Below are 26,663 nucleotides of genomic sequence, written 5' to 3' on the forward strand. Positions count from 1 at the left end.
TATCGTTAAAGGTACTATGACAATAGTTTAATGAAAATGTATATACAGAATATATGTAAAAGCAACAAGTTTCAGCTGCCTTTTTCTCACTTCAGATGCATTTCCATGGGTTGGGTGTTAATCGATGATGCCACAAAGAAAATCGAAACCTCCGTTTAACTATCCCCCCGAATTTCGATACTTATTCACGATCGATCGAGCGTCACCAGAGGCAAATGAGAAACTTTCAAAGTACCACAATGGCTTTTAGAACCTGTATAATCGAGCACAAATCAGTAGTCCCGATCGGACAAGCGGTGAAACGGCTCGAGTCTGTTTCTGAAGGAACTCACCCCGGCGCGAACTACCGAGTATAATAGCAGCTTCAGGTTGATTGACACGATTCAAAATTAATCTACGTTGAGTTATCCGAATCGGACACCCGAAGTCATTAAATCGTTCGTTTGAATTTAATTAGAAACAGAACAACGAAAACATCACAATCGTGTCTACATTACGTTGTTATCTTCTTTATCTACATTGATTAACCTTTTTCAAATGACTGAAAAGTCCTCGATACACGTAACATAAGGGTTATTAAAAATTGTGTTCACGCTGACATAGAAAAACAGTTTATCAATCACGTGTATTAAAATTAAATCTCGACATTTTACGAAGGTGGTTTGACTTCGAAATCTTCATCTATACGCTACTGTCCCAAAGCATTTTAAGTCTACCAGAAACTGGATAGAAAATACAGTAAATATCACTTCACTCAATATTTTTCTTCCTTTATTCATCACACTAGATCCCATACTTTCGGCTCAATAGTGTAAATCTGCCCCCAACTCTCTATAAACTTCTTCAAAACCGAAATGGTGAAACCCGACCCGCGGGACACCTGTTAAACTCGAACCCTCCGAAAAATCCGAACAAACCCCAAAACAAACGACCTACAAACACAAGAAACAGTACAATCCCCAAAACAGTTCGACAAAAACATCCGAGCTTCAATGTGACGGTGGCCATAAAACGGCGAAACTTCGACTAGGTCAGTCTTCAACGTTTAAAAACCACGGAATAAAACAACGAATACGTACGTTGTCTCCCGTGCCACGAAACGCCAGTTATTCGTGGTTGGCCGAGCGGACTGGGTACGCTAGGTGGAAGAATGGCGAATAGGGGGTGAGTGGGGTAGACGGGGCCCCGGTTCCTCGGAATCCTCGTTATTCCAGATGAGCGAAGGCTGGGCTGTAGCCGGGTAAAGCCACGAAATATCCGAAGAAAAACACGGTTCTAGGGGGCGAATCGATAGCAACAATGCCACGGCAAAAGCTGTGCGCGCTGGGGTCTCGCCGCGTTTCGACGACGGCCGAGAGCGCTTCGAGGGTTGAGGGGGAGGGGGTGGGGGTACACAGGATAGAAGGAGAAGAGGGCATCCGAGGCGTGCTTAGAGGGTAGACGGAGTCGTGGAGGCGATGGCTAGAGGATGGCTAGGTCAGGGGTAGGAGGGAGGGAGAGAAAGTGAGAGGAACGGTATTACGGCCAGAGCAGGGGGGTGGTTCGGGATAGGGTAGATGGCGGAGAAGCGGGTGGGCACGAGGTGGCCTTACTGGAAACCGTCACGGGGGATGGGGGTCGAGTTTTCCTAAGGGTAGAGACGAAGAGTGAGAGAGGAAGACACGGGTAGGACAGGTGGGCACAAGGAGAGAAGAATAAAGGGGGTAGGACAGAGAGAAAAGGGAGACTTAGAGAGCGAGACCAAGAGAGCCAGTTGATGGAACGAGGCTGCTACAACACACACCGGCAACAGCCAGATGGGACAGAGCCTTTGCTCTGTATTACCTATGGTGCCTCGAAGAAACGATCCTTACCGAGAGAGGAACAGGTAACTCGTTCTGCGAGTTCACCTCCCCAGCCCCATCCCCTTGTTCCTCCTTCGTTAAAGGGAAGACTCGATGATTCCTCCTTCCTCTTTTGTTCGCGATATTAAAGTACATCGAGACGGCAGCCTTTGGACCCTCTGTGTAGCCTGGCTGCAGTGCACCGAAAAGTGTCAATTGCGTTCATTGTTCGCTCGTAGGGCGGAAGATCGACCGATCTTTTTCTCGCCTGGGCTTTTTCGTTTTTACTGCTAACTCTTCTGCGATAGCTAGCCATGGGGAGAATGAATATCACCGTCGTGGCCCGTGTGCGTACAACGATTTGCATATATATTCCAACCCCCCTAGTCACATTCGGCGCCCTTCAACCCCGTTGCGAGTGTCACGTCCAGTGGTGGATGGGCGGATTATGGGGAGTTTTTGGAGGTGGCTGTCGACAGTGGGGCGGTTTTAAGAGAATCTTGAAGTGGCGATGGGATTTTAGGCGGTGATAATTGGTTAGCTTCGTGGACAGGGGCTGTTTGACCAGGTTTTGGTTGAATATGGTGGATGCACCAGTAAATGATCGTTATATGTATATAAAAACGAGGAAATTAAGGTATTAAAATAAGCAAATGATTAAATATTACATTTTTAGTATATTTTAATTATATTTTTCCAATTTTTTCAAATCGAAGTCTGTACGTAAATAAAGAGGTACAGATATTGAACAATCTAATTTTTACTGTGCCAGATATTTATTAATGTTCTTCATTACCTCTAAATTTAATTATTGGTGCTCAGTTTAACTAATCCTATGGCCATTGTTCTTTCATTGTTACTGAGCAATTCTTTTCCAATATCTATGACAGAAGTTATTTGTGACCTGACCTAATAGAAAGGGACCGATTGTATTATGAAATCAACAAATTCCGTTTATGAGTAAAGAATCAACAATTGATATCTAACATTACATATTAATATTGACGGTAATACAAGGATATGGGATGGGAGTAATCGAAAACACGTATTAATTCAGATTTTAGTGATCTCATATATTTTCCCATCTGGTTCATGTGCAATTTAAATATAATAAAATAATAATAATAATTAATAATAATAATTAGTTACAAGGATGATAACTGTCACGGTAATAATAATAATATAATTAGCGATAATTACTCGTAATAATACAGTCGCGCGCGCGTTCTCACCCTTAACAACTAACCTGCGCTATGGTACAACGATTATATACAAAATAATATTGGTTTCTTCGGTGCTCGTTCAACGCGTGGATTGTTCGAGGCGTCGTCGAATTCACGCGATTACTTTCACGACGATCGTCGAAATCCTCCCGAAAACGGCGCGGAAACGGGGGCCTCCAGTTTCGCGACTACTCGACACCCTATTGTACCAATCTTGTACTCGAGGTTCACCGGTTCAACATGCTATATGATACACGGAAACAACTACCCTCTAGGCGTTTAATATCATACAGAAGGCTATTAACTACACGGTCAAATACGTAAAAACGTTTATCGTCGCGAGACAATCGGCCGGTGGTCACACACCACTCTCCCCTTTGAATATCGATAATAAAACAGTTCGATCGAGTTCCAAGGAAATGGTCGCCACGGTAGAGTTTCGCCTTTGGTATAACAATGTTCGTGGTGAACGTGCGCAGCCAATTCCTTGGAAAGGACGTTCATTGTCGAGTGTATTAACGCGTTCGCTATCTCACTGGACTTGGAAAATAATTACGAAAAGCTGAACTGTGTTAAAGAAAAGGAATCGATATAGATTTTGTAAATGGATTCGATGGAAAATATGACGATTGTTTCATGTTAAAGACAGCAAACGCATTAATGTAGTGTTCTCAGATCGGTAACATTACTCCGTTAACCCTTTTAGTTTAACCCTGTCACTTACGAAAGGGAATCACCGTAACGATTTAACGTTATTGATATTGCAATCGAATAAATAGTAAACAAATTGTTTATACGGAATTTCAAATGGTTCAGTGTTATAAAATTTTCGAACTAGAAACCCGAACAATCGCGAGATCCTAAAAGGGTTAATATCATGATACATTCAATTCCGTCGAAGGTGAACGTAATTCGGCGCCACAGTTCCTTCCTTTGCGTTCTGAATCGAGTACAGCGTGTGAAAAGTTTACAGAAATGCAAAATCTTCGTAAAAGCCCTGAAAATACTTTTTTCAAATCGACTGTTGCAAAAAAAAAGAATTCGTAGATTTCGATCATTCAAAAAACATCTCTTCCATAGTCACATCTACGATCGACCTTTTCTTTTGCATATTAAATCGCAGCACAAACTTTACCAATCCAAAATCGGACAAATACGTCGAAGTAATTCATTTTTAAAAAAAAAAAAAAAAAAAAAAAACCATTAAATTATCTATACATCATTTTATTCAACTGACTAGCTCCTTTCGTAGAAAAACTAAATACTTCCGCTGAAATTCATAATTCGCGCGACAAGACACTATAAAAAAAAAGCCATTCAACGATCCGTGGTGTCGGAAACGAACGGAGACTTTTCGAAATAGTGAAATTCGACCGTCATGGTCCATCAGAAATCGGTAAAACCGTAGGGGACGACGGGTTAGACAGGTGATCGAAATGGCCCAGTGTGTGTCATCGGCCACGGGCGATCTTCCCGATTCGTTAAATATTCAAGAGCTCTGTCCTCGCTGAACGATCGTCCCCTGTCAAACTCTACGTCCATTTCGAGGGAGGGGAATTGAGGGGGTGATCTTTAAATACCCAGAGACTCGATCCTCCGATTCGACGAAGAGAGAAAACAGCTCTGGAAATCGGTGACATCCGACGACCGACCTATATTTTGACAGACTTACGAATAATTCGTTCGCCGGGTCTATATCGGGATAAACGCGAGCCGATCCCCACCGATTTAACTGACGTTGACGCCAGGGAACACCGCCCGTTCGTCGAGGTAATTGATCTTATCCGGTTTAACGAACGATCGTCGGTTATCCCCGATAGTTCAAACGGTTATAGTTGGATCGGATATTAGACGGTTTTTGTAGCCTAGACCACGACCTGGTTCGATCGTTCCGCCAAACGGAATCGTCGAGAATTTAATTGCCTTCCAGATAATCGGACCGAAATATCAACCCTTAAAAGTCGTTTAATTCATTCGAAATACATAAACGGAGAGTACAGTGTTTCTTTTACACGGGGTAAGGGAGGGAGGATCGAATAACCTCGACATCCATAGTGATCATTCTCAGATTATATCAGGCAGAAGGAATTGTAACTTAAACATCGATTCAAGGTCACCGAGTACAACGATTCATCGGCCAGCGAAATGAAAATCGTGGCTAGGGTAGGGGGTGCATGGGCTAACTCCCTGTATGTATTTCGATCCAGTTCACACCTGTGTCGCGTGTTCAAAGTCGCTACCGATCATCCGTGACTCAAACTCTATCCCCTAGAATCACACACTGAAAACACTGTGCCGCGTACAGGATTCTTCCCAACACAACTGTCCAACCAGTCTTCCCTCTATATCTGCTCGGTACAATTAAAAAACTCCAACAGAAGCAGAGATAACAAAGTGTTCGTAGGTAAGAGAATGAATCAGTCGATCCAGTATTTCGGATCCTTTGGTCCTCCTTGCGGTGTCCTCGAACAAATGTCCTTGGTCTGACTATCTCACGTGCGACCTTCGCCTGTCTGCACAGACACCTCGGACCCGCCGATCATCATCCCACTCGTCAATATATTAGCCGCTGTGGGTAGAACCAGAGGGCTCGGCATCGCGAAAGAAGGTCTTAGCCTCTCGGTTAGCGCCAGCATCACCTGACAGTGAAGATGTTGAATGGTGGCCAACAGGTTTAAGTTAGTGTCTATCAATCCAGTGGCTGGCGAGTATCTCTCCCTCTCCACGTTCTCGATCTCCTCGGCAGGCAACACAGTGAGCTTCGGCTCAGGTTCGGGTTCCTTGATCATGGCGGCTTTATTCTTCTCCGCTTGTTGCAGTAACCTCTGCTGATGCTTCAGGTACGAGGTGGTGATCGGAAGACTGTAATCGATGGGCGTGCTTTTGGGATCGAGTCCAGGGCTCCAAGGCCTTGGCAATGGCTGGCTAGGCTGAGGTGACGGAGTCCTACCTTCTGGCAGCATCCTCTTTCTCTTGGACGACGCGGAACTTTTCGAGCTAGCTCGATCCGATTCGGGGGTACGCCTGGACTCTGGTAGGGTATCTCCACTGGGCAAAAAGCTGCCTGTGACCGTTGGCTCTTTTTTTAGAAGATTCGTGATGCTCAGGGGATTGTACTTCTCCTCTTTTTCCTTCTCCGGTTTCTCGATCGTAGTGCTCACTGTAGCGTTGTTGCCCCTCTGATGTTTTTGATGCCTGTAACTGTACAGGGCCTTGCTGTTGTCGTTGGTTTGATGCCCGCTGTCTCTGTGCTTCGAACCACTGTGCACCGACGTCGATGTTGTTGTCGTCGTCGACGTCGACGTCGTCGTTGCAAGACCACCGGCCGGGCTCGGGCTCAACGGTGTCGTGGCAATCGACGTCGCGGCGTTGGACTGCGTCTGGCTGGACAGGTTGGTCGGGCTCGGGGTACGTGGACGTCGTTGGCATTCCGTGCAGCCCAGCAGAAATCGCGTTACCGCCTCCCGTGGCAGGAACGCGTACGTCTCCGTGATCTGGAACACAAAATTGGGCTCCGTGTGAGAAAAATACGAATTCCGCGCTCGGCTCTATTCCGTTAACGCTAGAACTATTGAAACAATCGAAATTGACGTGGTTGGTATAGGTTCCCAAAGTGGGCGCTGAGGAGATCTGGGAGGGCGTTCCAGTTATTTTATTATCTTTTAATTAAAAGAAAATAATTTATATTTTATTGTTAAATTATTCGCGACACGGTCTTTAGATCGACAGAAATGATTGCGTGGTGTGAAAGGGTCTGGAAGAATTACAGTAAATCATCGATGAGTGTTCAAACATTATCCCCACTACTGGAGGATTCCCCATGGAATCAGAAAAAACGTCCAGTGGTGGGGATGACGTCCGAACCCTCAGGAGCTTTCGAACACTCATCGATGATTTACTGCAGATGGTACAGAGCACCAGTAGGGTCCGCTTTTTCTGTCCTCTGTCAAACGTCACGTGGAGCCGTTTCATGCGGAACGCCCACTGGGGAAAATTCATGAGCAGTAACGGAACTTTGATGTCTTTGCGAGGAGGTATTTAGCCGGAGGGATGTTCTCTGCCTCTTAATAGGAAACGTTTCTCTTCAAGGAGGTGGAGGAGCGGCATAACTTAATCAAGGATGGGAGCCTCGGAGCCGAGGAAGAGGCAAAGGTTTCGCGCTAGTGTGTGTTCTGTGCGCTGTGTCGCGCGCGTGTGTGTGTATGTACGCGCAGGCCTCGTGTTGTAACGGTGAGGTAATTCGATAAGATTTACCGGTGGCTCGTCCGCGAGACGAAGAAAGGTTCCACGGGTAAGAAACCGAGAGATAATGGCTTTCGGATCAACGTGACACAGTGGCGAAACTTCGTGGGTGTTGCGGACGGGCAGCGTCGTCTTGAATTTCTGGTTGGAATCTTCGTGACACAAGCAACCGATCGATGAATATTAATCAGTTTTTAAATGTTCCGTTTGAAGGGTGAGAATGTTGGAAGTGTTCCAATAGCCATTGGGTTGTTAGAATTGTTACAAGGAATAGATCGGACGGAGCAGAAAAAATTATATTATCCTTTTTCTTGAGTTTCTTCTCTCTGTCTATTTGCAATCCGATACGTTGCAACAATAAAGAGTTGATTGATTATTCTTGATGTTAGTGTAATCCAGTCAGAGTTGATTCGAAAGTTTATTAGAGGTAGAATGTAGTTGTAGAAATTAAGAAAAAAATAATCTATGAATCTATAGTTGTTGAAATGGGGCGAGCGTATGCGAATACTTTGCATTTTTTATTTTTACTTGATATTCGATTATTATGTAATGCTAGTTAAGAATTTCATACGAGCTGTCTTCAGTGGTATTGCGTATAATTGTTTATCCCGATCGAATTTCGAAGAATTCCTTTTAAAACGTTATTTGAAAATCGTTGTGATATGTTTCTCAACGGATTTAAGATTCTTCTCGTACTTTTCCGCTTGAAACAATTGATACCCCCAAGAGGTAAGTATCAATTAACGGCGGCTCGGCACCCTCTTATGTGACTCGCAACCCTCCACATTCCACGACCCTCTGTTCCCTGCACCCTAAACTTTACGAAGATTTCGATCACTCGGTCAAAACGATTTCAGGCGTTCATTCAAATCGTCCAAAACATATCATGAACGAAATCACGCGACGAGATATCTCGTCCACCGGTGCGAAGGGGTTAAAGAATGACGAATATATCCGACACTGGTACGTGACGACTATTTCCCAGATGACGAATATATCCGACATTGGCATGTGAGGACTATTTCACAGATGACGAATATAATCGACACAGATATCTGGAGACCATCCAGCGGTACATATCAGTCAGTACTTAATGACAGACACTCATCTGTAAATCTTTTCGCGATGACGAATATATCCGAGACTGCAACATGCAGACCATTTCACATATACATATATTCCTGAGTATCTATGAACCCTTTTTCAGGGATAACTCATACACCCAACACAGGATTACAAAAGGGTTAAAACTGAGTAAATCACAAGAACATCGCGGTCCCGTCAACCACCGCTTCTCGATCAATTCGGACAGGGGGATCGACGCAGCCGCCCGCGTCGTTCTATTCGGAAACCGATGAATCGCGAGCGGTGGCTACGTCGACTTAAACGTAAAACAGTTTCACGGTCGCGCACGAGTACTTCTACGCCATTCGGTGCGCGTGTATATGTGCGTGAGCGCGCGCGCGCGCGTGGTTGCACGAGTAAGCAGGCAATGCAACAAGTGTCCTGAGGTTTTGAATCACAAGCAGATCGCGGCTGTTGAGAGACAGAGAGAAAGTGAGAGAGAGAGAGAGAGAGATAGACAGATGGAGAGGAAGGGGTGGTGGACGCGGTTTGGATGGAGAAGGGTGGACGGAGACGATGGAAGGTCGGAGGGGTTGCGAACAGGAGAAAGAGGAGTGAAACGCGACGCGTCGGGTATGGATAGGGGGGGGGGGGGCAGTGGAAAGAGGGCGAAACTGATCGGAAAAGAGTGGGTGGAGGGGGGTGGTTGGGTGTCGGAGAACAGATATGAGACCCTGGAGAGAGCTTTACGCCAACGCAGGGCCGGGACACGTGAGATGACGTGTGGTATCGAGTGTTCGACGCTTGAATGCCTCAATGCCGTCCCGAGGGAACGGTAAATACAATCGCGTGTCGCGAGCGGTCATGCAAGAATTCGGCTGCGGCTGACGACACCCGAACGAGATTCGGGGTCATCGATGCCGACCGATATATCGGTCCCCAAGGGAGGGAAAAAGAGTTGGGATCAATTGAATTCGAATGATGATAGATACTTTGGACTGGGAGATTGATTTTGAATGTTTTTTTTTTTTTGGAAGTGCGTGTGACTGTATTGCTGGGCGTTGGACCTAGGGGCGGGAAGGGGTTGAAGCGAAGGCGGTTCCTTCGAATCCGTTGAGGTGATATGTATTGTTTTGCAATTTTTCTTTCGATGAATTCGTTAGGGGTGAGGGAAATTTAACGCGTTGCGGTGAACGTTCGATGCATCCGTAAATGCGATGGGGTGATTCGAGAAGGAATTATTGATTGGATTTTGTCAGGAAACGTAGAATTTTCGTTGGAGAAGTTTACTACGTGAAAGTATTTTTCAGGGGTTTGTACACTTACCGTCCTGTACGTTCTTTTCTGACCAGCATGCTTTCCTGGACGACCCTCAAGGTCAACGTGGACAGCATGAATAATGTCGAAGAAGTTCTCCACGATCGCGACTTTCTTGTACACTCTTCCGGGTGGAACGGTACCCTCGGCGCCATTTAATGTCTGAAAGGAACGTACGATACAATTAAAAATTCAATTCAAACTCCATTGACTGCTTTTAGTTAATATTCGAGGTGAACAAGCAGTTCTAGAAGAGTAAGCAATTTCAGACGATACACATTGCATTCTATTCGTAATTTAGTTACATTTTTAAAAGATTTAATATAACGGTTCTATACAAATTTCGTACAGTTTATAATTAATTGTTTAGTATTCATCGTCTCCGTTTTTTTTTCAAAGTTTAATGATCTTTTCAAATTTGAAAATTTGAGACGCAAATGCAGCGCCATCTGATGCAGAATCAGTGACTACTCTACAGGCAGAAAGATTTCTATCTTAACAAGCACTCAGCGCCCTTCGTGGCAACATATCTAACCTGGTGGCTACACTGTGTCACTGAAGATATATAGGATACTATACCACCGATGAGGAATAAAAATTGATTTATCAGTGATAAGTTATCACCGTAGATGAGCACCTTACGGGACTTTGTATGTAACCACAGACAAGATACAAAACAGATCTGAAATCCAATCTAATTTTTTATCATCTGCTTCGAGGCTTTAAAGATCGCCTTGCTATTTCAGTGTCAATACCCGACGTTACCGATAAAGCATGAATTCGTAGTATTCTTAGCACAAATGGAGTATACAACCCTGTTACCGACTGTTGCTCACATTCAGCCAATACCGGCAAAGTAGACTGTCGTAGAGTTGTACCTTTAGTCGGTAACGCAGATCGCTGTCTGATTAAAGATCAATTTGGTCAGAAACATTCTCCGAACATCAGTTTAAAATCTCTAAAAATTAGACATGTGACCATACGGAAAGAAACAAAAATATCTTTCCAGAAACAATAATTCCTTACGAATTTGAAAGTCAAAGTAGCCTAAGATTGCAAAAGATTCGTCCATTAATTTTTTCCAAATCGTATAGGGTGTTTCTGCTGCGATATTCATTTTAAAAAAAGTATTTCGTACGAGACTGTAGACATGCAAAATCCTCGACAGTCCACGGATACATTTTTCAAAAATCCCGCGAAGTGGCCCAACCCTCGATCATCCCACCCCATAGGTCGAAAAAAAAATGAACTACGCCCCGGAAACTCAATTAACTCTGGCGTCGGATGCCATCACGGTCCGCAGGCATGAGCCGACGGTCAGATTGTTCGGACGAACTTTGCGACCTTAAGAAGTTTGGGGCGCATGCGCGACATTATTGTCTTTCCCTAGTTGAAGGGTAAAGTTGAACTCGTGGGGGGGGGCTTACAACTCGGTTAAGTGGTTGCGGTCAGGCAGGATAACAATGCCCGATATCTAGGTGACCGCCGCCTTAAGGTAACAACTGCCCCCAGATCAAACGGCCGCGTCCCGTAATTAGACGTAATGAAGGCGGCAGCCCCATCGTATCTTTATCGTCTACGATCGGAAATCGATGATTTCGTGCATGTCGGAGGTGAAACATTCAATTTTCACCGATGGACATCCGTAAACGGGATGGGAGCGGTGCAGTTGTTACGCGAACCGGTCGTTTACATATCATGGCGCTAAACTGTCCCTTGCACCGTGGAATGAACGTGGAATAACATAAATTTTCGAATTTATGTAATTACTTCAGATCCAGATTCAAACTCCGATTCTCTCTAAAACTAAACCATTTACGATAATATTTTATTCTCTACTATTCCGTGTATCTTTTTTCACCTAGAATCACCATCTCTCCATTTGTACCATCGATTACGGAATCGGTGTTGCCGCTTTTAAAATAGATTAATAACGTTTTTATACAGGCTGCTGTTAGTGTAACAGTGGACTTTCCTTCGGACAAATTCAATGTTAAAATTCCCACGTACTCGAATTTGAGAAGGGCGTCGCTTACGATGCAATTCCATCAGAAATTTTTACTCTCGGCACCAGTGATTATTCGGCGAAAATTCCCAGCAGGTACCGGACTCCGTTCATCCCGAAAATCAAGATCGGATCGCGACCTCGATCCCCCAGACCCCGATAATCGTCGACGATCCAGTAGTTCCGGGGTCAGCCGGCGTCGTCTCATTCCCTCGTCCCACGCTCCCTCTCGAGATAACCAGCTGAATCGAAACGGGTGGAGATTAACCCACTTGAGAGGGTGTGCGTGTACGCGGACACGTGTGTGTGTCTTCCCGTTCGCTTATGTAAACGCGCGACGGGGTGCGTTTCACGGCTGAATACGCCCCCGCCATGAGCCTCGGCATAGTCGTGTCACGCAATGCGTATCGGCCGTATAACGAGCGTTTGCACGAGTCTGGCCGCGGGACACGAAGCCCCATGTGTCTGTGGCTACGTCAGAACTGAATAGAGCTAGCTTTACAGGAATCGTTATTGCGTCGTCGAATGAACGGAATTTGGTTAGAAGAGTAAGTAATAATACTAGAAAGATTGGGAAATGTCTGAAGAAAGTATTATAGTGAGAGGAATCGGAGCAGATTACGAATGGAAAGTAATGATATTGGACAGGTTTGTTCCGTTTCGGTTAAGATTTCGAGACTCTAGACTGTTCAATCCTTAGGATTTAGTAAAATTGTACTTAACACGTTGACTCCCAACTACGAGATAACTCGTATTTGAAACATTGCAAAGAGGCTCGATTATTTAAATAATATTACAATACTTTTCTGTAAAATTAATATCACAGTATAATTTAAAACAAGACAACTTATCTCTAGTGACTAAACGCGTACATTTTCGACTATTTATGATTTAACAAATGAAATAAAGTGTGTCTGGCTACGAACGACCTTTTTCACTGTGGCAGTCAACGTGTTAAGTGAATTCGATCGAAAATAATTGTTCAATAGGGTATGTCCATTGAGACGAAGCCACCATCTTCAGAATTAGGGGAAGATTGCCAAATTTAGACGATCGCCTAGGTTGGACCACTAATGATAATTCGTTCTGCTTATTATACTAAGTTAGTTAACGGAGTCACCACTATTGCGTACGTATTATCTATCATAAGGCGGAAATTTCTTGCACATTACAAGTTACCAAATAGTGATCTAACCCAGGCGATGGTCCACACTCGGTAGTCTTCCCCCGCATTTCCGTCGACGTAGAAATTACATTCGCAGCACTGGTCGCTCGAAATGCTCCTCCCGTTTCATCGAGCGTTTCCAGAATGATTTTTGCGAAGGGCCCCAGAGAACCATTAAACTCTGGGGACATTGAAAAATGTCCAAATGCTTGATTGGCCGTGAAGTATCTACGGCCATACACATGATATATGTATGTACATAGAAATACAGGAGGAATCATTTTGAATGAGTTTGGACTTCCATGATCCATCCAAGGACTTGTATTACTCATCCATAAAATCACAGTGTTGGTGAATCGATATCTTGAATCGAAGATAAGGCTGACCTTTGGCTTAAGACCTAGGTTGAACATTTAGGCTGTCAATTCCAAAAGATCATTGTTTTTTCTCGATACGGTTGGCCAGAGACCGGTGGCTCCGGGTCGAAACTCTGACTCATCCTAATGACAGATCCCTGTAACCTCCTCGGGATATCCAGAGAGTTAAGCGAAGTGTAACCCGAGACCCCGGGGCGGCATGATCCCCCTTCCTGTTCCCATCCGGCTGCACCAAATAAGGATCGATAGCCCGGGATGACACACGAGAATTCTTCCACCTTTCGCTACGGGCCGTCAGCGAATGGGACCGCGGAATCCCCCTGGGGGAGATAGAAGAGAACGCGTGCGGGCCCGTTCTCCTGGCTCGCCCGGGGCGGTCACCTTCTTCTTCTCCCCGTCGGACCCGTCCGCGTAGACATCGCCACGATCGCCGCGATAAATATTCATACTTGACGCCGCGGCGACTTTCGCTCCGTAAATAGATTACGCGAACGAACGGAATGCCGCGGGGCGACCACGAATCCCCTTCTCTATCTTCCTTCAAAGAGGGTGGAGAGCAAAGCTTGGACTCCAAAGGAGGCCTGGGGGATAATGAATTGCCAGATCGGAGAATGTCACGAGGATATCACCAGGCTGGTCCAGGGAAAGGAGGGACCAGTGTTCGGCGCTAAACGGACAAAAGGAGCTTTTATGATACCGCAGGCTGTGAGGCATTGGGGAATGTCTAGGGGCGGATGAAAGTCAATTGACTCGAGAACACCTTTCTGGTGGCCCGAGTGTGTATCGAACGTGTCTTCTTTTATAATATGCGAGGACCTGGGTTTCTGGATTTGACGTAGATACGGAACAGAGGGACAGAGAATGGATAGGGGACGATTGTTAAGCATGAAGTGATTGTAGACCGAAATAGAAACGGATGATAGACTGGTACCGTGTAATTTGGGGGTAGGTGATTACGGTGGAAATAGTTAGTAACTGGAAAGAGATGGACACGTGTGTCTTTGTCAGAAACTGTTCCGTCCCTCACACTTTGGTTGACCCACGAATCATTTGGTAGGTTTTAAGAGTCGTACTTGGTAAGATGGGGTCGGATCCGACCCCGAGCTCTTTTCTGCTATTTTCCGACAGGGAGAAGTAAGTTATTATCTTGAACTTGGATTTTTGTTTATTTGTATAATATGGGATAATTCGAGTAACATTTTATTATAAACATAAATTTTTAGCACTCTCCCGAATCACTTGAAATAATTGACTGAAGTAACGAAAGATTCCGTGAAAATGTTTGTTGGAATTTTGATGTCAGATTCCGCGAAATCTTAAACGCGAGGGAATATATTTCTCGATAAGACCAGCCGCAAAATAGGAGCTGCGAACGTGGTACGCATAACGATTCTCCGTCGTCGCGGCCATCGGTTCCACACACATGAAGAAACTGTGAAAGCACTTGACGTCAGTTGCGCACCGGGTTACGCAATTCAAAGGTACCGAAAAGGTGGTCGGTGGTTACGATATTTACCCGGGACGGGAAACTTTCTTGCCATTCGTCTCGTTGAGCCTGGCAGACCCGATCTTTTGACTGAACCCACGCACTTTAGTAGATTATTCATAACTTTGTTTTCTTTTCCATTCTAATTCTTGAAATTAGCCAATTCGTACAGTTTCGATCCAAACAATTGTGACATAATTAATTTGTTTCGGATAATTAAATTGTTTCCTTTCATTATTAACCTCACTGCATCTTTCTGGTGTCTTGTATAGAATTTTGGTCGAGATGGTCCAAATTCGACGATCTTCCCCTGTATCTAGACAATTTTTCCAGTCAGATAATTGCCAAACTACATAATAAACGAGACCTTTTTACAACTTCACGACTGTTAAACACGTTCATCCGTATATTCAAATCGTTCGATGCTATTTTTCTTTCTTTTTTACTTTGAAACAACCGAATCGAGATATCGAAGCGACCCACCCGGTATATGTACGGTGATTCCCTCTGACGCCGCCCTCCCACGCGGTTCACGCGCGCCTCGACGGTCTCGTGGAACGGGGCAACTCCCTCGTGAATTTTTTTAATCCGATTCGCCGCCGGCGCGTTTGCGTGGCTGCCGCCGTTGTGTTGTTTTCCGCCTCCGCTTGTGCTCGCGCGCGCGCGTCACGGCGTCCCGATGTTCGTTTAAAATGCAAACTCGTGGGTCCACGGGGTTTTAAAACACCCGCTATAACCGCACGGATTTCGTTGCGCCCGCAAAACTTGGCCCCGTGTCCCGTGCCTCATACGGATTTATGGCAGCACTGACGTGCCTTCTATTCTGGAGCTCATCGCTCCGAAGATTTTCCGGCGTACCTCCTACGTATCTGCCAACCCCGACGCAGGGTCGATGTTTCGAAAGCCCCTTGTGGTTGTGGAACTGCTCAGAAAATGAAGGACTTTTCGTACTGGAAATAGAATAGATACGGTGCCATTTTTGTTATTCGGTAAACTTGATTCCTGTCGCGAATTCGAAACTAATAATAATATTCTGATCATATGGGTACTGGTTAGAATTTTTACGTGTACTTTAATTCTATTCTCTCGAAAAGAAAACGTTGGTATACACGAAATTCTATTGTTATATTCGTGGTGTAATTTTTACTTTACCAAAATCTGCTGAATAGGGCAACTCTTCTTAAAAATAATTCTAAGTTCCTCGATCTTCAATCCTCAACATTCAAAGATCCCATAATTTCTGGCGAAACTACCACCCTCCAACCCTTGGAATCTCTAAATTTCACTCGAGAAAAGTTTCTCAGTACTCGAGAATTCTCGTTAAAACCCTAACCCAAGTGTCAGTCCCGCCTACACCCCAGAGTGACGCAACGCAGTGGCGGTAGGGGGAGGTGACTGACGTCAAAAATCGGGAAGCGTGTTCTGAAAATAGTGTCGGGACGCTTGATGGCGGTGTATGTGTTGTCCTGGCACGAAACAGACGATATGTGGACGTACGTACTCGTGCGATGAATCTAGGCGGGGGCTTTCGAGGCTAGGCGAGGCGAGGACGCGCTGGACGGGATCTAGCGGGCTCGTTGTAGTCGTTGAAACCACACAAAGTACATAGTCCCGAGGTGGCGGCGTGTCATTGCATAACAACGATACTAGGAAGTGTCGGGAAAGTGGTACGGTATCATTGCGGCCGCGAGGCACACCGTTAAATATTCTCAACGAGGTCGAATTACGTCGATTACGCGAAGGAACGAACACGGAGAGAGTTACAGCTGGCTCAGACGGTACGGGTTTTTGGACTGATTCGGTAATCCTTGTCGAATCGATAATAAAGGAAAAAGCAGCATTCACATGTACAACGAAGTGATCATACGCGTGGAAGTTCGATTTTGAATAATCCATTCCGAACCGACGTTGCACGGTCCTGAAGATGCTCGAACATCTCGAATTACAGTTTACAGAAACGGAGGTACTTTTACAACTTAATGGTTTTACGGGGACAGAATATCGTTGCTGTATACTTTAGTATAGAAAGACAGTCCTATCTAGAAGTGATCTAGGCTCGAGACACAGGTCCGCTTAGGCGATGACATCTGATGCTTGCACCCCCACAATACACCAGTTTATAAACAGTCTGGGCTTGAGGACTGTCTTGAACGGGTGGTGTAACTTAGGCGATGACATCTGATGTCACCCCCACAATACACCAGTTTATAAACAGTCTGGGCTTGAGGACTGTCTTGAACGGGTGGTGTGGAAGATTCTAGGCAAGGCATGTAGAAAAGGACAGTAATAAGCAGACCGTACACGATGGGACGCATGAGTCGCAGTTGGAAGAAAAAGAAAGAAAAATCGATTGTCGTTTCCTGTTGCGATTCTCTCTGAGGCCGTCTCATCGTGTATGACCTGAACATGTTGACGGAAAAAATACATTCTTTTCCTTGTCACAGTATATTCGTTATTATTGAAGTCTTTACACTTATTTTTACAGGGGTTCTTTGTTATGGTAGACATCCTGAGCTCGCAACCCCGTATGCGATTGGGTTAGCGTTTCAGTCTCTGTTGGGACAGGACAGACAGTGGGCCCGCGGGGCCACCCAGTAGCCATTTAGATAAATGACCCCGGCCCCTGTTGAGTGCCGCGGGACAGGCAGAATAGTAGGGGAACCGTAGGGAGACCAACGTGTGTGTATATACATACACGCATACTACCGTTGTATGCACGAGTGAAACGGACGTGGAGGTGAGGCGACCGGTAAAGGGAGAAAAAGACTGTGTGTGACACGGTTGTAAACAGAGGTGGCGGGCCCCGATGACGACGGAGAGGGGCCCGGGAGGAGAGGAGCCTACCGGCCTGGGGAACACACCGAGGTCATAGCTCGGCCGGGGCAGACGTAAAAAGTGTGTTTGGGTGTTCGGTGACGGAACAAAGAGTCTCTCAGCCGCGGATCCTCCTTTCACGTTCCTCGTTTATTTGACGAACCTCCCCCTTCGACCCCGAGATCTCCTCCATCCGACGATATTTGTTGATCTTGCCTTGGGAATCTACCGGCGTCTGCCGCCGATAACCCTGCCCCTCTCTTCAAAACCCGCGCCACCGAGCGTTCCTTTCCGGGAAATTCAGCGAGGCTACATCGACGGCGGCGTGTGTGTACGTTCGGTAACGTCCGTTGGAAACTTTTCAACGCGGTAGGAGAAAGCTCGCTCGTTCCGCCACGGGGCCGATCATTTTTTTCTTCTCTTCTTTTCTTTCTTTCTCCCTCTTTCTTTCTCGAGCAGCCTGCCGCCTGACTCTGGCCGATCTTATTTCTGAAGGTGGTGTACGTGTGTGTGTGTGTGTGTGTGTGTGTGTGTGTGTGTGTGTGTGTGTTTGTGTTCTTTTACGAGTCGATCGGGGGCCAACTCTCCTCCGGGCATATCGACTTTCCTCCGGGGCTCGAACGCGCGCGCCACTTACAAGACCCTCTCGGACTCTCGAGAGCCGTTCGGTAAACCGCCGTGGCGAAACTTTTGCGAGGAGAATTTTCTCGTAAACTGGGGTATGTGTGTGTACGAGGAAAAGCTCCCTACGTTTATATTCCTTGAAATTGGCGCCTCCGTTCGTTAATCGAGAGAGAGAGAGAGAAAGAGAACGCCTGTTCGGTTTTTGATAATGGGTTGTTCCTACCAGAAATAGGTGGGGAAACAGGGGCCCGATGGTTCGAGACAGGCCCCGCCATATTCGCTTCCATTGGAATACGCGCCGATGTTATATTCCGATGTTTAGTATTAAAAATACTTATTTTATTGTACTAAACTTTCCTACACGAAATCTTAAAAATTTCTACGGGATTTGGATTATAATTCCTAGAACTGTTAACTTATAGCGATGGAACTTGTGTCGTATGCGTAATTACGTACGGATGATAGAAAGAAATTTGGGGCTACTTTATCTTGACTAAGCGGTAAGTATAAAAATATTTGTTAGTTTAAAGCGATATCCAACACCGCTGGTGGCACTTTACTACATGCCGTTCGTCAACGAAATAAATTCTGTGGGCGTGAATCATTGCAATCGAGCCGCGGATCGATACGGAACTCTAGACCATTGATCACGGGGCCATCACGGAATCCGAAATTTAGCCGAGCGATGAAATATTCGTGAACGATTCCGAACTTTTTGTTTTCACAGAAAATCGCTAATCCGTCGTCTCTAGTCCCCGACCATTTTTCGCAGCTGGCCTGACGAGCGGAGCTCTTGTTTTATTTATAGCGGGGGAACGCGCTTCGTTACCCTCCCGTCCCGATTATCGATCCCTGAGACGCTGGATACTCGACATACTTCGCCGTTCTCTTTGTCTCTCGCGTTCTACCCCCCCCCCTCTCTCTCTCTCTCTTGTAAGCTCTCATTCGCGTTACTTACAGCATTACTTAACATTTTACCACGTCGCCCGTAACGACATAAGAGGGAAAAAAGAAAAGGAGTACGAATTTGATGTCCAGCCCTCGATGGCACACGATCCGTCCTGACGCTGAGAAAACACTGTTGGATGACAAACCGAAGTACCTATTGATCTTGATTCACTCTGTGAATAACTACGATCCTACGCTGCTCTATCCTAAACAACTTGAATGTTTTTATCTTGCCCCAACTCCGAGCTTTTACTTACTCATGCCGTCTCGACGGAGGATGCATGAGACTAAACAGACCTGTCGTCGCATGGTCCTATCGGTAACGTAGGGGATTGAACAGATGACTGAAAATTTAAAGATGGCAAGCAGCTGGAGGCTGCTTTGCCTTCAGAATAAGGAAATTCTTCCCGAAGAATCTGGCCACGAAATGGGGAAGGTGCAGTAACCCTTCTGGTAGGAAGACTGTGATTGACCTCTCCACACTTGCCCCAGAACCTCGAAAGAACGTAGTCCTTTTAAAAATCATGGGACTCGGACAAATATTTCTAAGAATCCAACAACACGACGAACAACAGAGAAGGAAGTCTGGAAAGAAAGAAGTTAGCGCCACCGTTGAGGATTTACCATCGGGTTCCCATGGATTTTTTTTACGCGACGCCTCCACCCGAGCCGCAAATGGTGCGGTTTTATCGAGAGCAAGGCCATCCTGGTCGACACCTACTCTCCTGCCGAGGTATACTTAGGAAGCCCCGAAAGCGACGGCCGTATTCCTCCGTGCTCCACCAAGAGTCGTAGGAGGTTTTTCTCACTCCCCCTTCCTAGGATGACACTAAGCGGCCCCGAGCGACCAACCACTCCGCTAAGCGCCTTTTTGGCCTCTTCTATAGCCCGCAGCGGCGACGGTATACACAGCGAGAGAGCGGGTCTCGGATCGCTAACGACCACAGAGGAGCGTGAATCGATAGAGGAGGACTCATTCGACGGGCTGGCAAGGCGTCGGCGACCTGGAATCCGACGTCCCGTGACCGGAAACCGATCGTGTCGGCTGTACCGGCCGAGAGAGCCAATCATCCGAAAAGCCGCGTCCGGCATGTCCACAACACCGATCCCGGAAAACCGGAACCTCCAGCTATACATATACCGAACCCCACTACACCTATTCGGCCCCAGACTGCCCCGCCCTGCGCGGCCGCTATCAAGATACCACCACATGAATGGTGTATTCCGGCCTGTCCCGCGTTCATTATCGACACGGCCCGGGCGTTTTACGGCACTTCTCTCCTGGCCGCGGCGAAACGGATTGATTCCGAGATTTATGACCCAGGGCCTTGTGAGCTGGTGCGCGTGTGTGTGCCCCCCACAAGTCTTGGGACGGATCGTCCGTTGTCAATTGGACAGTGAGCCTGAGGACAGCCGACCGGTGCAGAAATGCCGTCGCGGAATGAAAGTACGGGGAAAAGTTGCCCCGATTGGCTCGGCAGTTCACTACGGGTGAACGTTAACTTTTTCCATTAGGAGCCCGTGGAACAAGGAGACCACTAGCGCGAGGCTGGCTACATTAACTTCTTGCGATCGCGGAAAGAAGTTGTTCCGTTAACGCGGGCTCAGTGCCTTGGAAAGTGTCTGAATTTAGGGTATGGGCTAGGTGAACTATTCATTCTTTAATCACCTCCTGAAAGTAAACTTCGTTTTTCAATTCAATGCTCACAAGCCTCCGACGTACACAGTGGTCTACCTGGATTAATCATGTTGCATAATTTAGTACATTCAAGTCAACCAGCAAAGATTGTCGATTCCAATTAGTCCCGACGCGCGTGACGTCAGCCTCGAACCGAGGCGCCTTCAATTCCCGCTTCCGGTTGGGCAACGTCAATTACAATATATCGCAACTCTTTTCCTCGAATAGAGTAACGTAATCATCCGAAACTCGGAACCTAGAAAAGTCCACGATTAAAGAGAAAAGAGAGGGAGTGGCATGTTGTCCCCACGTGCGCGATTGGTACCAGGACGACGTAATCGGCAGCGGCGTACATATTTACAGAACGTGTCCGTCCTTGGCGAATCACGACACCGACGTCGTCGGTCCTGGTGCGCGCGCGCACACACAACATCCACAAAGAGAGCCTGATCCGCCGTCGAAGAGGACGACCCGACAGCGAAACTAAACCGAATAAATTATTACGCAGGCTCCTCTCCGTCGTCGCGGCCGTCTCTCCGCCCTCCAACCGGGGCCGAGGATGGATGCCCCCCCGCTGCAGTTAACCGCCGAGCAGCGCGGGCCGCCCTACGGGCACAAAGATTCATATCTGACTCCGAGAAGCCTTGCAAGTCCTTCTTCTCCCCCTCAGCCACAGGACGGCTTCGAACGGGACCCCTGAGCCCGGAGCGGGACAGGATTCGGACAATACTTATACCATCCACCCGTCGCCGCCGCGTATATCGGACAAAACTTCGGCATCCTCTGACTCCCTCTACCGACGCGGCTGCCGGGATATGTCCCCTCCCCCCCCTGCCACTCCTCGTTCCACCGCCCCGTAACCGGGTGTCCCGTTCCCTCGTGGCGGGTCGAAGTCGCCCGCGGGCGCCCGCGAGGGCCACGGAGAGCGCGGGGAGCAAGGTTGAGGCGGGGAATGAGGAGTGGAGGAGAGGGCAAGCGAGAAGAAGAGAGAGCGTTATACACGCGCGACCAATAGGACCGACGGAGACCGAGTCTGCGTCAAACTGGAAGCCAACGGAGATACGGTGGGACCCGTGAGTTAGACAGAGATGGGTTATCGGCGAAAGAGGGAGATGAAGAGACACGCGTGGGACGAGGAGGCACACACACCCTGGCCGATCGCACGCTGTATCGGAGTCAACGGTGGGAAGAGTAAGGGTGAGATTGAGGAGCGTAGGGTACGGGGGAGGAGGGGATCTCCGGAGATTCCACGCATGGAGAGAGAAACGTGGAGGCAGCGGGCCAGACCAGGCTTGTTGGTTGCACGGAAGGCAGCTGCCAGCCGGCTTACCGCCGCCGCGCATTATACCGGATGGCGGTGCGAGCGAGACAGGCCTGGAGGAGGGTGGGGCGACGGCTGGGCAGGGGGCGGGAGGGGAGGAAACGAGACAGACGAACCGGAGAAGGAAGAGAACGGGAACCGAAGAAAGAGGTAGCGCGCGTGCGGCGAGCAGCAGGGAAGCGGGACGTCGAACCGCTCCGTTCTCTGGCTATCCCGTAAAGATCAGCGCTAAAAAGTACACGATAGAGCCGCGGCCGAGCCCGAACGACTCTCGCCGGGGAAAAAAAATGTGGAATCGGTGACTGGGGTGGGGAAAGAGGGGCAGCGTACCGCGGTTAACTGCTACCGAATCCGGTAGCGTTTTCGTACTGATTTCGGCCGATACGCCCCCTGGACCCCGATGGAACTGAAAGCTGACTTCCTTTCTTTTTATTTATTTTTCTTTTTCAAACGGCATTTAGCAGTGGTCGGAATTCCACGGATCCAGGCAGAATGGTGGTCTCGTCATTTTTAATTTATTTTGTATGCGCGCGGACGGGAGAGTTTTCGCGGGCCAACGAACGGGAATGTGGGAGATTTTCGTGTCTGAAATTTTGAACGGGCGATATGCGTTGGAAAGGGGTAAATTCTAGCTTGTTTTGTCAGATTTTTTGCTTTTTGGACGATTTTAGTTTATGATTCTGGGTGGATCGATCGATCTGCTTCGAGAACAAAAATGACGGAAAACGGTATTTTGAACGGACAGTGCCGTACGTTTTGTTACGCGTTACACGGTTGTGTACCGTTCGATTCCTATGGTAGACACACGTGTCAGATATGCATGATAAGTCACCGTTTTACGATTTTGTTTTTTGAAAGTTTTGCGTGGTGGTAATGTACAGAGGATAGGATTAAATGTAAATAGAGATAGCAAAGATGTTGGACAAAATAAATGCCAGTGCCTAACCTAGAAATTAAGGTGATTATAGTTATCGGTGTTCATGTTAGTTCTGTACAATAGTACAGATTAATGAATTGATTTTTCATAACACTCTTATTATTTGTTAACAGAAAAAAAGTAACAGTAAGGGAAGCGTTAGGAAGAATATTAGTGGAAAGAAACGATTGAAGTGAGCTTTCTGGTATTTTTATAATTTAGAGAAGGTAAAATCGAGTCTCGGGATTTAATTTCCGATCGACGCGAGACAAACGCAATTTTGATGCTCGGGCCGATTAAACGGGGATTTCGATCTGACCGAGGTGGAAGGGAGGGCACAAGATTGCTCAAACGAGCGATCCGCGGCAGCCGGGGCAGGGTCAGCTCCGTAGTTGGAAAAGGTCGCGAACTCTTAAACCAATTCTAGCGAGGAACGGTTCACGATCTTGGAAGAGTACCAGAAACGACCGAGAAAGAGAAGACGTGGATGTGCCTCGGGATCCCTTTCTCGGCGAAGTTTCTGAGTTCCACCGACGAAACCCGTCTAAAGATACAGATTTCTAATCTTTCACGTGCTTTCAGTATCCTTTAAAGTGTACAGATTTTTCTTATAATCTCGGAACATCCAGATACTTTCTGGGAAGATTTATATTTTCATATCGGAAAATCGCTGTCGAAGATGTAATTGCGGTAAAAGAAGAGCTTGAATTAGGAAGAAGTTAATTTTAGATATTGGTATGTAAATTTAATTTCCAAGAAGTTAATCGATATCGAATATTGCCGTGAAACGATTCGCAAAAATATTGAAAGTACACCTTACGACAAAACGAAATCTAAAACAATCAAATGATTCGCGTTCAAACGAAAGCACAACACCCGGTCACAAACTTGGTCAACGTCGCGTTACAAAGGGTCACCTGAAACTCTACTGCACTAGTAAATCCCGCCTCTATTCACTTCCTATTGGTTCACACGTCAAATCATTCACCCACCTAGTCGAGTCGTAACGCACCAAGGACAGTGAGCCACCCGTTACAAATTCCACCCGAAACCGCGGTCATTTTTCGCGGAATTCCTCGAAATTCCAGCGCGGGGTTGAACTTCGTTTCGCCGTGGCTCCGGTGAAACTCCTCCCCGCCCGTTCATCATTCACGGACCTATATCCAGGCGAAAAAGGGAGGAGGGTTTCGATCGATCCGCACACCTAAATGCCCCCCCGTCTAATAATTCACGTAGTCGAAGGCGGGATCAGCCGGAATCACACTTGAGAGGGTCCAGATTACGCCGATCGAAAACGGAGACCAGAGAGGAGAGGAACTGAGTCGTGCGGGGATTGGCGGGACGGATGGTGAATTCGAAGCGACGGGGCTCGATGCGTGACACGGTAACGCAAACAGAAATCCGACACGCCGACCAGACACAGAGGACAGGGGGAGGAGTGGGTGGGGCAGGAGGAAGGCGGGGGTATAGGAGGGGGGCGGGACAGGACACACCAGAGCGGAACCAGGGGTGGGCTTATGCCGTTCGTGTTGACTGTGGATCGCGGCACACAGGGGTAAATCCCGTGATCCCTGACTTCCCGTGTCACCGCACGAGGGTGGAAACGCGGCCTTGTTCCCCCCCGCGATCGAGGTCTCTTTTTTTCTCACTCTCTCTCGCCGGGCAGCGACACACACGTGTGCATCGCGGGAGAAAAATTTACGGCGAATTCTTCGCACCCCCCGACGACGGTGTCTCCGACGAGGGAACTTTAGTATGTACAATGAGTAATTAAATTATTACGAACACTACGAAGAACCACTCATTTGAATTTCGTTCGAGAGCAGAATTGAAAGTACAGTTATAATAACTTCTTTATTACAAAACGTATTGTTATGACTTGACGATAGGATACACGAGAGCGTATTTTCATTAGGGAAGCATCTTAAATATAGGTCTATCTTTTGGTCGTCCGGGTGTATGTAGCACCGATGCATATGTTCCGAACGAATTCTTATCATTGACGATTCAAAATTGACCGGTCATCCAACAGTGATAATTATGATCAATTTCCACCGAAACGATCATCGACAAGGTTAGCAAAATCCCGAAAAATCGGCACGTCCGATTGATATTCCCCTAGAACCTCGAATTCCCAGGTCCTCATCCGGATTCGCCACGAACACGCGCGATGGAACGCAATTCCTCCGTGAATTCCGGGAATGCCTGAGCTGCATGGTCCGGGGAACATCAAAAAACCGACCACACAACTCCAACCATCTCCCCCTCTCATGGACGATATTTGCTCCCCCGTTGAGTACGCTCCAGTTTCTCTCCACCCGCGGAGGGTGAAAAATCTGCCATCTTTAACGGTTCCCGGGTCCATTCTCGACGAAGAAAACCACGCCGCGCGGTTGAATCGCAAATGAAACGGCAAGAACGCCACTGGGAGGGAGGGGGAAGGTCGCCGTTTGTATCCCCAGCATATAAAATGCGAGGAACCTGAGGGTGTTGCACGCGTAGTTTGGAAAATCCGATGGTCTGGCTGCGAAGTGGAGGGTGGGAAGGGTGTAAAAGACACGGCAACACGGCCTCGTGGCCGGTACGATACGCAAGCCTCCTTTCCTCTTCAAAGGTTTCATCGCCGCTATCCATCCAGTCGTTCATCCGTTCCACTCTCCCAGGCTTTTGCCCCTATCCCACTTCAGGACCCGTCGCGTCTATCCTCTGGCGCTGTTCCTCGTTCCGCCGCTTCTTCCGTTGGCTCTTATCCCCCTCCCACCAGGACGCTTTGTTTTTCTCGCGTCCCAGTCGAGTCGTTCCGGCCACTCTCTCTCTCTCTCTCTTTCTCTTGCCGACAGACGAGCTGGGTTTCCAGAACTTTCAGACCCTGGAACACCACCCTGGCTCTACGGTTAACTGTTGATGCTTCTACGGGGAGAGTCTATGGACTGTGGGCCCTTTGACGCCCCGTATATGATGGATCTTTGGTGATCCGTTGGTGGTGGTTGGTTTAATTAGAATTTCGTGCGACTTCTGGATCACTCCATCGTCTTGGTCCACAAAGATTATATGTATAGGGTGAGATCCTGGTGGACTGTTCTAGGCTCCTCAGCCTGTACAGTAAAGTTTCTACGAGTGTTCAAAAGGCTCCTCGGCGCTGAAGATTAAATATTTTATAAACTAATGACCATACGTAGCTGAAACAAGTATCATTGGCTTCAGAATCCCAAGAAAATGCATCATTCCACCTGGGGACTTCCCTGCCCATATTCCTCTCCAAGTTCCGTTGACGCGCCAGTAGAGACCAGGACGCGTTGTACCGTCGTCTAGGCGGATTTTTCGCCGCGTGAACAACCTCTTTCGCGGATCGTGGTGAGCGTGGAAGATTACGCGCGCGTGAACGAGCAACCGAGCGAAAAAACGCGCATACCTGGAACGATAACCTACAAACGCGAGCGCGGCAGGTTGTAGCTAGGCGGGTAGGGGGGGCGTGGGGGGGAAGAAGGACGGTGAATAGCGAGATCACGGAGTCGGGGCACACGCTTTCGAGCCGACTCGTTCTCGGTCGAACGAGTTTTAGCGCGGAGATCAACGCGACGTAATGAACGGGGGATTTCTCTCGTGTCGGACTTCTTTCCGCTCCGTGGGGGAAATACCCGACGAGAGGAACGGAGGGA

The 26,663-nt window shown here is 47.4% G+C and overlaps 1 protein-coding gene across 1 annotated transcript in view; it reads right to left on the bottom strand.

Annotated features, from left to right (window-relative positions):
• Positions 1-5,507: 5,507 nt before the first annotated feature.
• LOC107186283 overlaps positions 5,508-26,663 on the bottom strand; it is a 48,597-nt gene continuing 27,441 nt past the window's right edge. The window contains exons 2-3 of the mRNA XM_015574115.1: positions 9,680-9,832; positions 5,508-6,540 (exon numbers count right to left, since the gene is read on the bottom strand). Of these exons, the coding sequence (XP_015429601.1) occupies positions 5,539-6,540; positions 9,680-9,832 (1,155 nt within the window). The 3' untranslated portion in view covers positions 5,508-5,538. The remainder of the gene's footprint in view (positions 6,541-9,679; positions 9,833-26,663) is intronic.

The sequence above is a fragment of the Dufourea novaeangliae genome, unplaced genomic scaffold (genome assembly GCF_001272555.1).
Source record: "Dufourea novaeangliae isolate 0120121106 unplaced genomic scaffold, ASM127255v1 scaffold64, whole genome shotgun sequence".
In the NCBI taxonomy this organism is placed as follows: Eukaryota; Metazoa; Arthropoda; class Insecta; order Hymenoptera; family Halictidae; genus Dufourea; species Dufourea novaeangliae.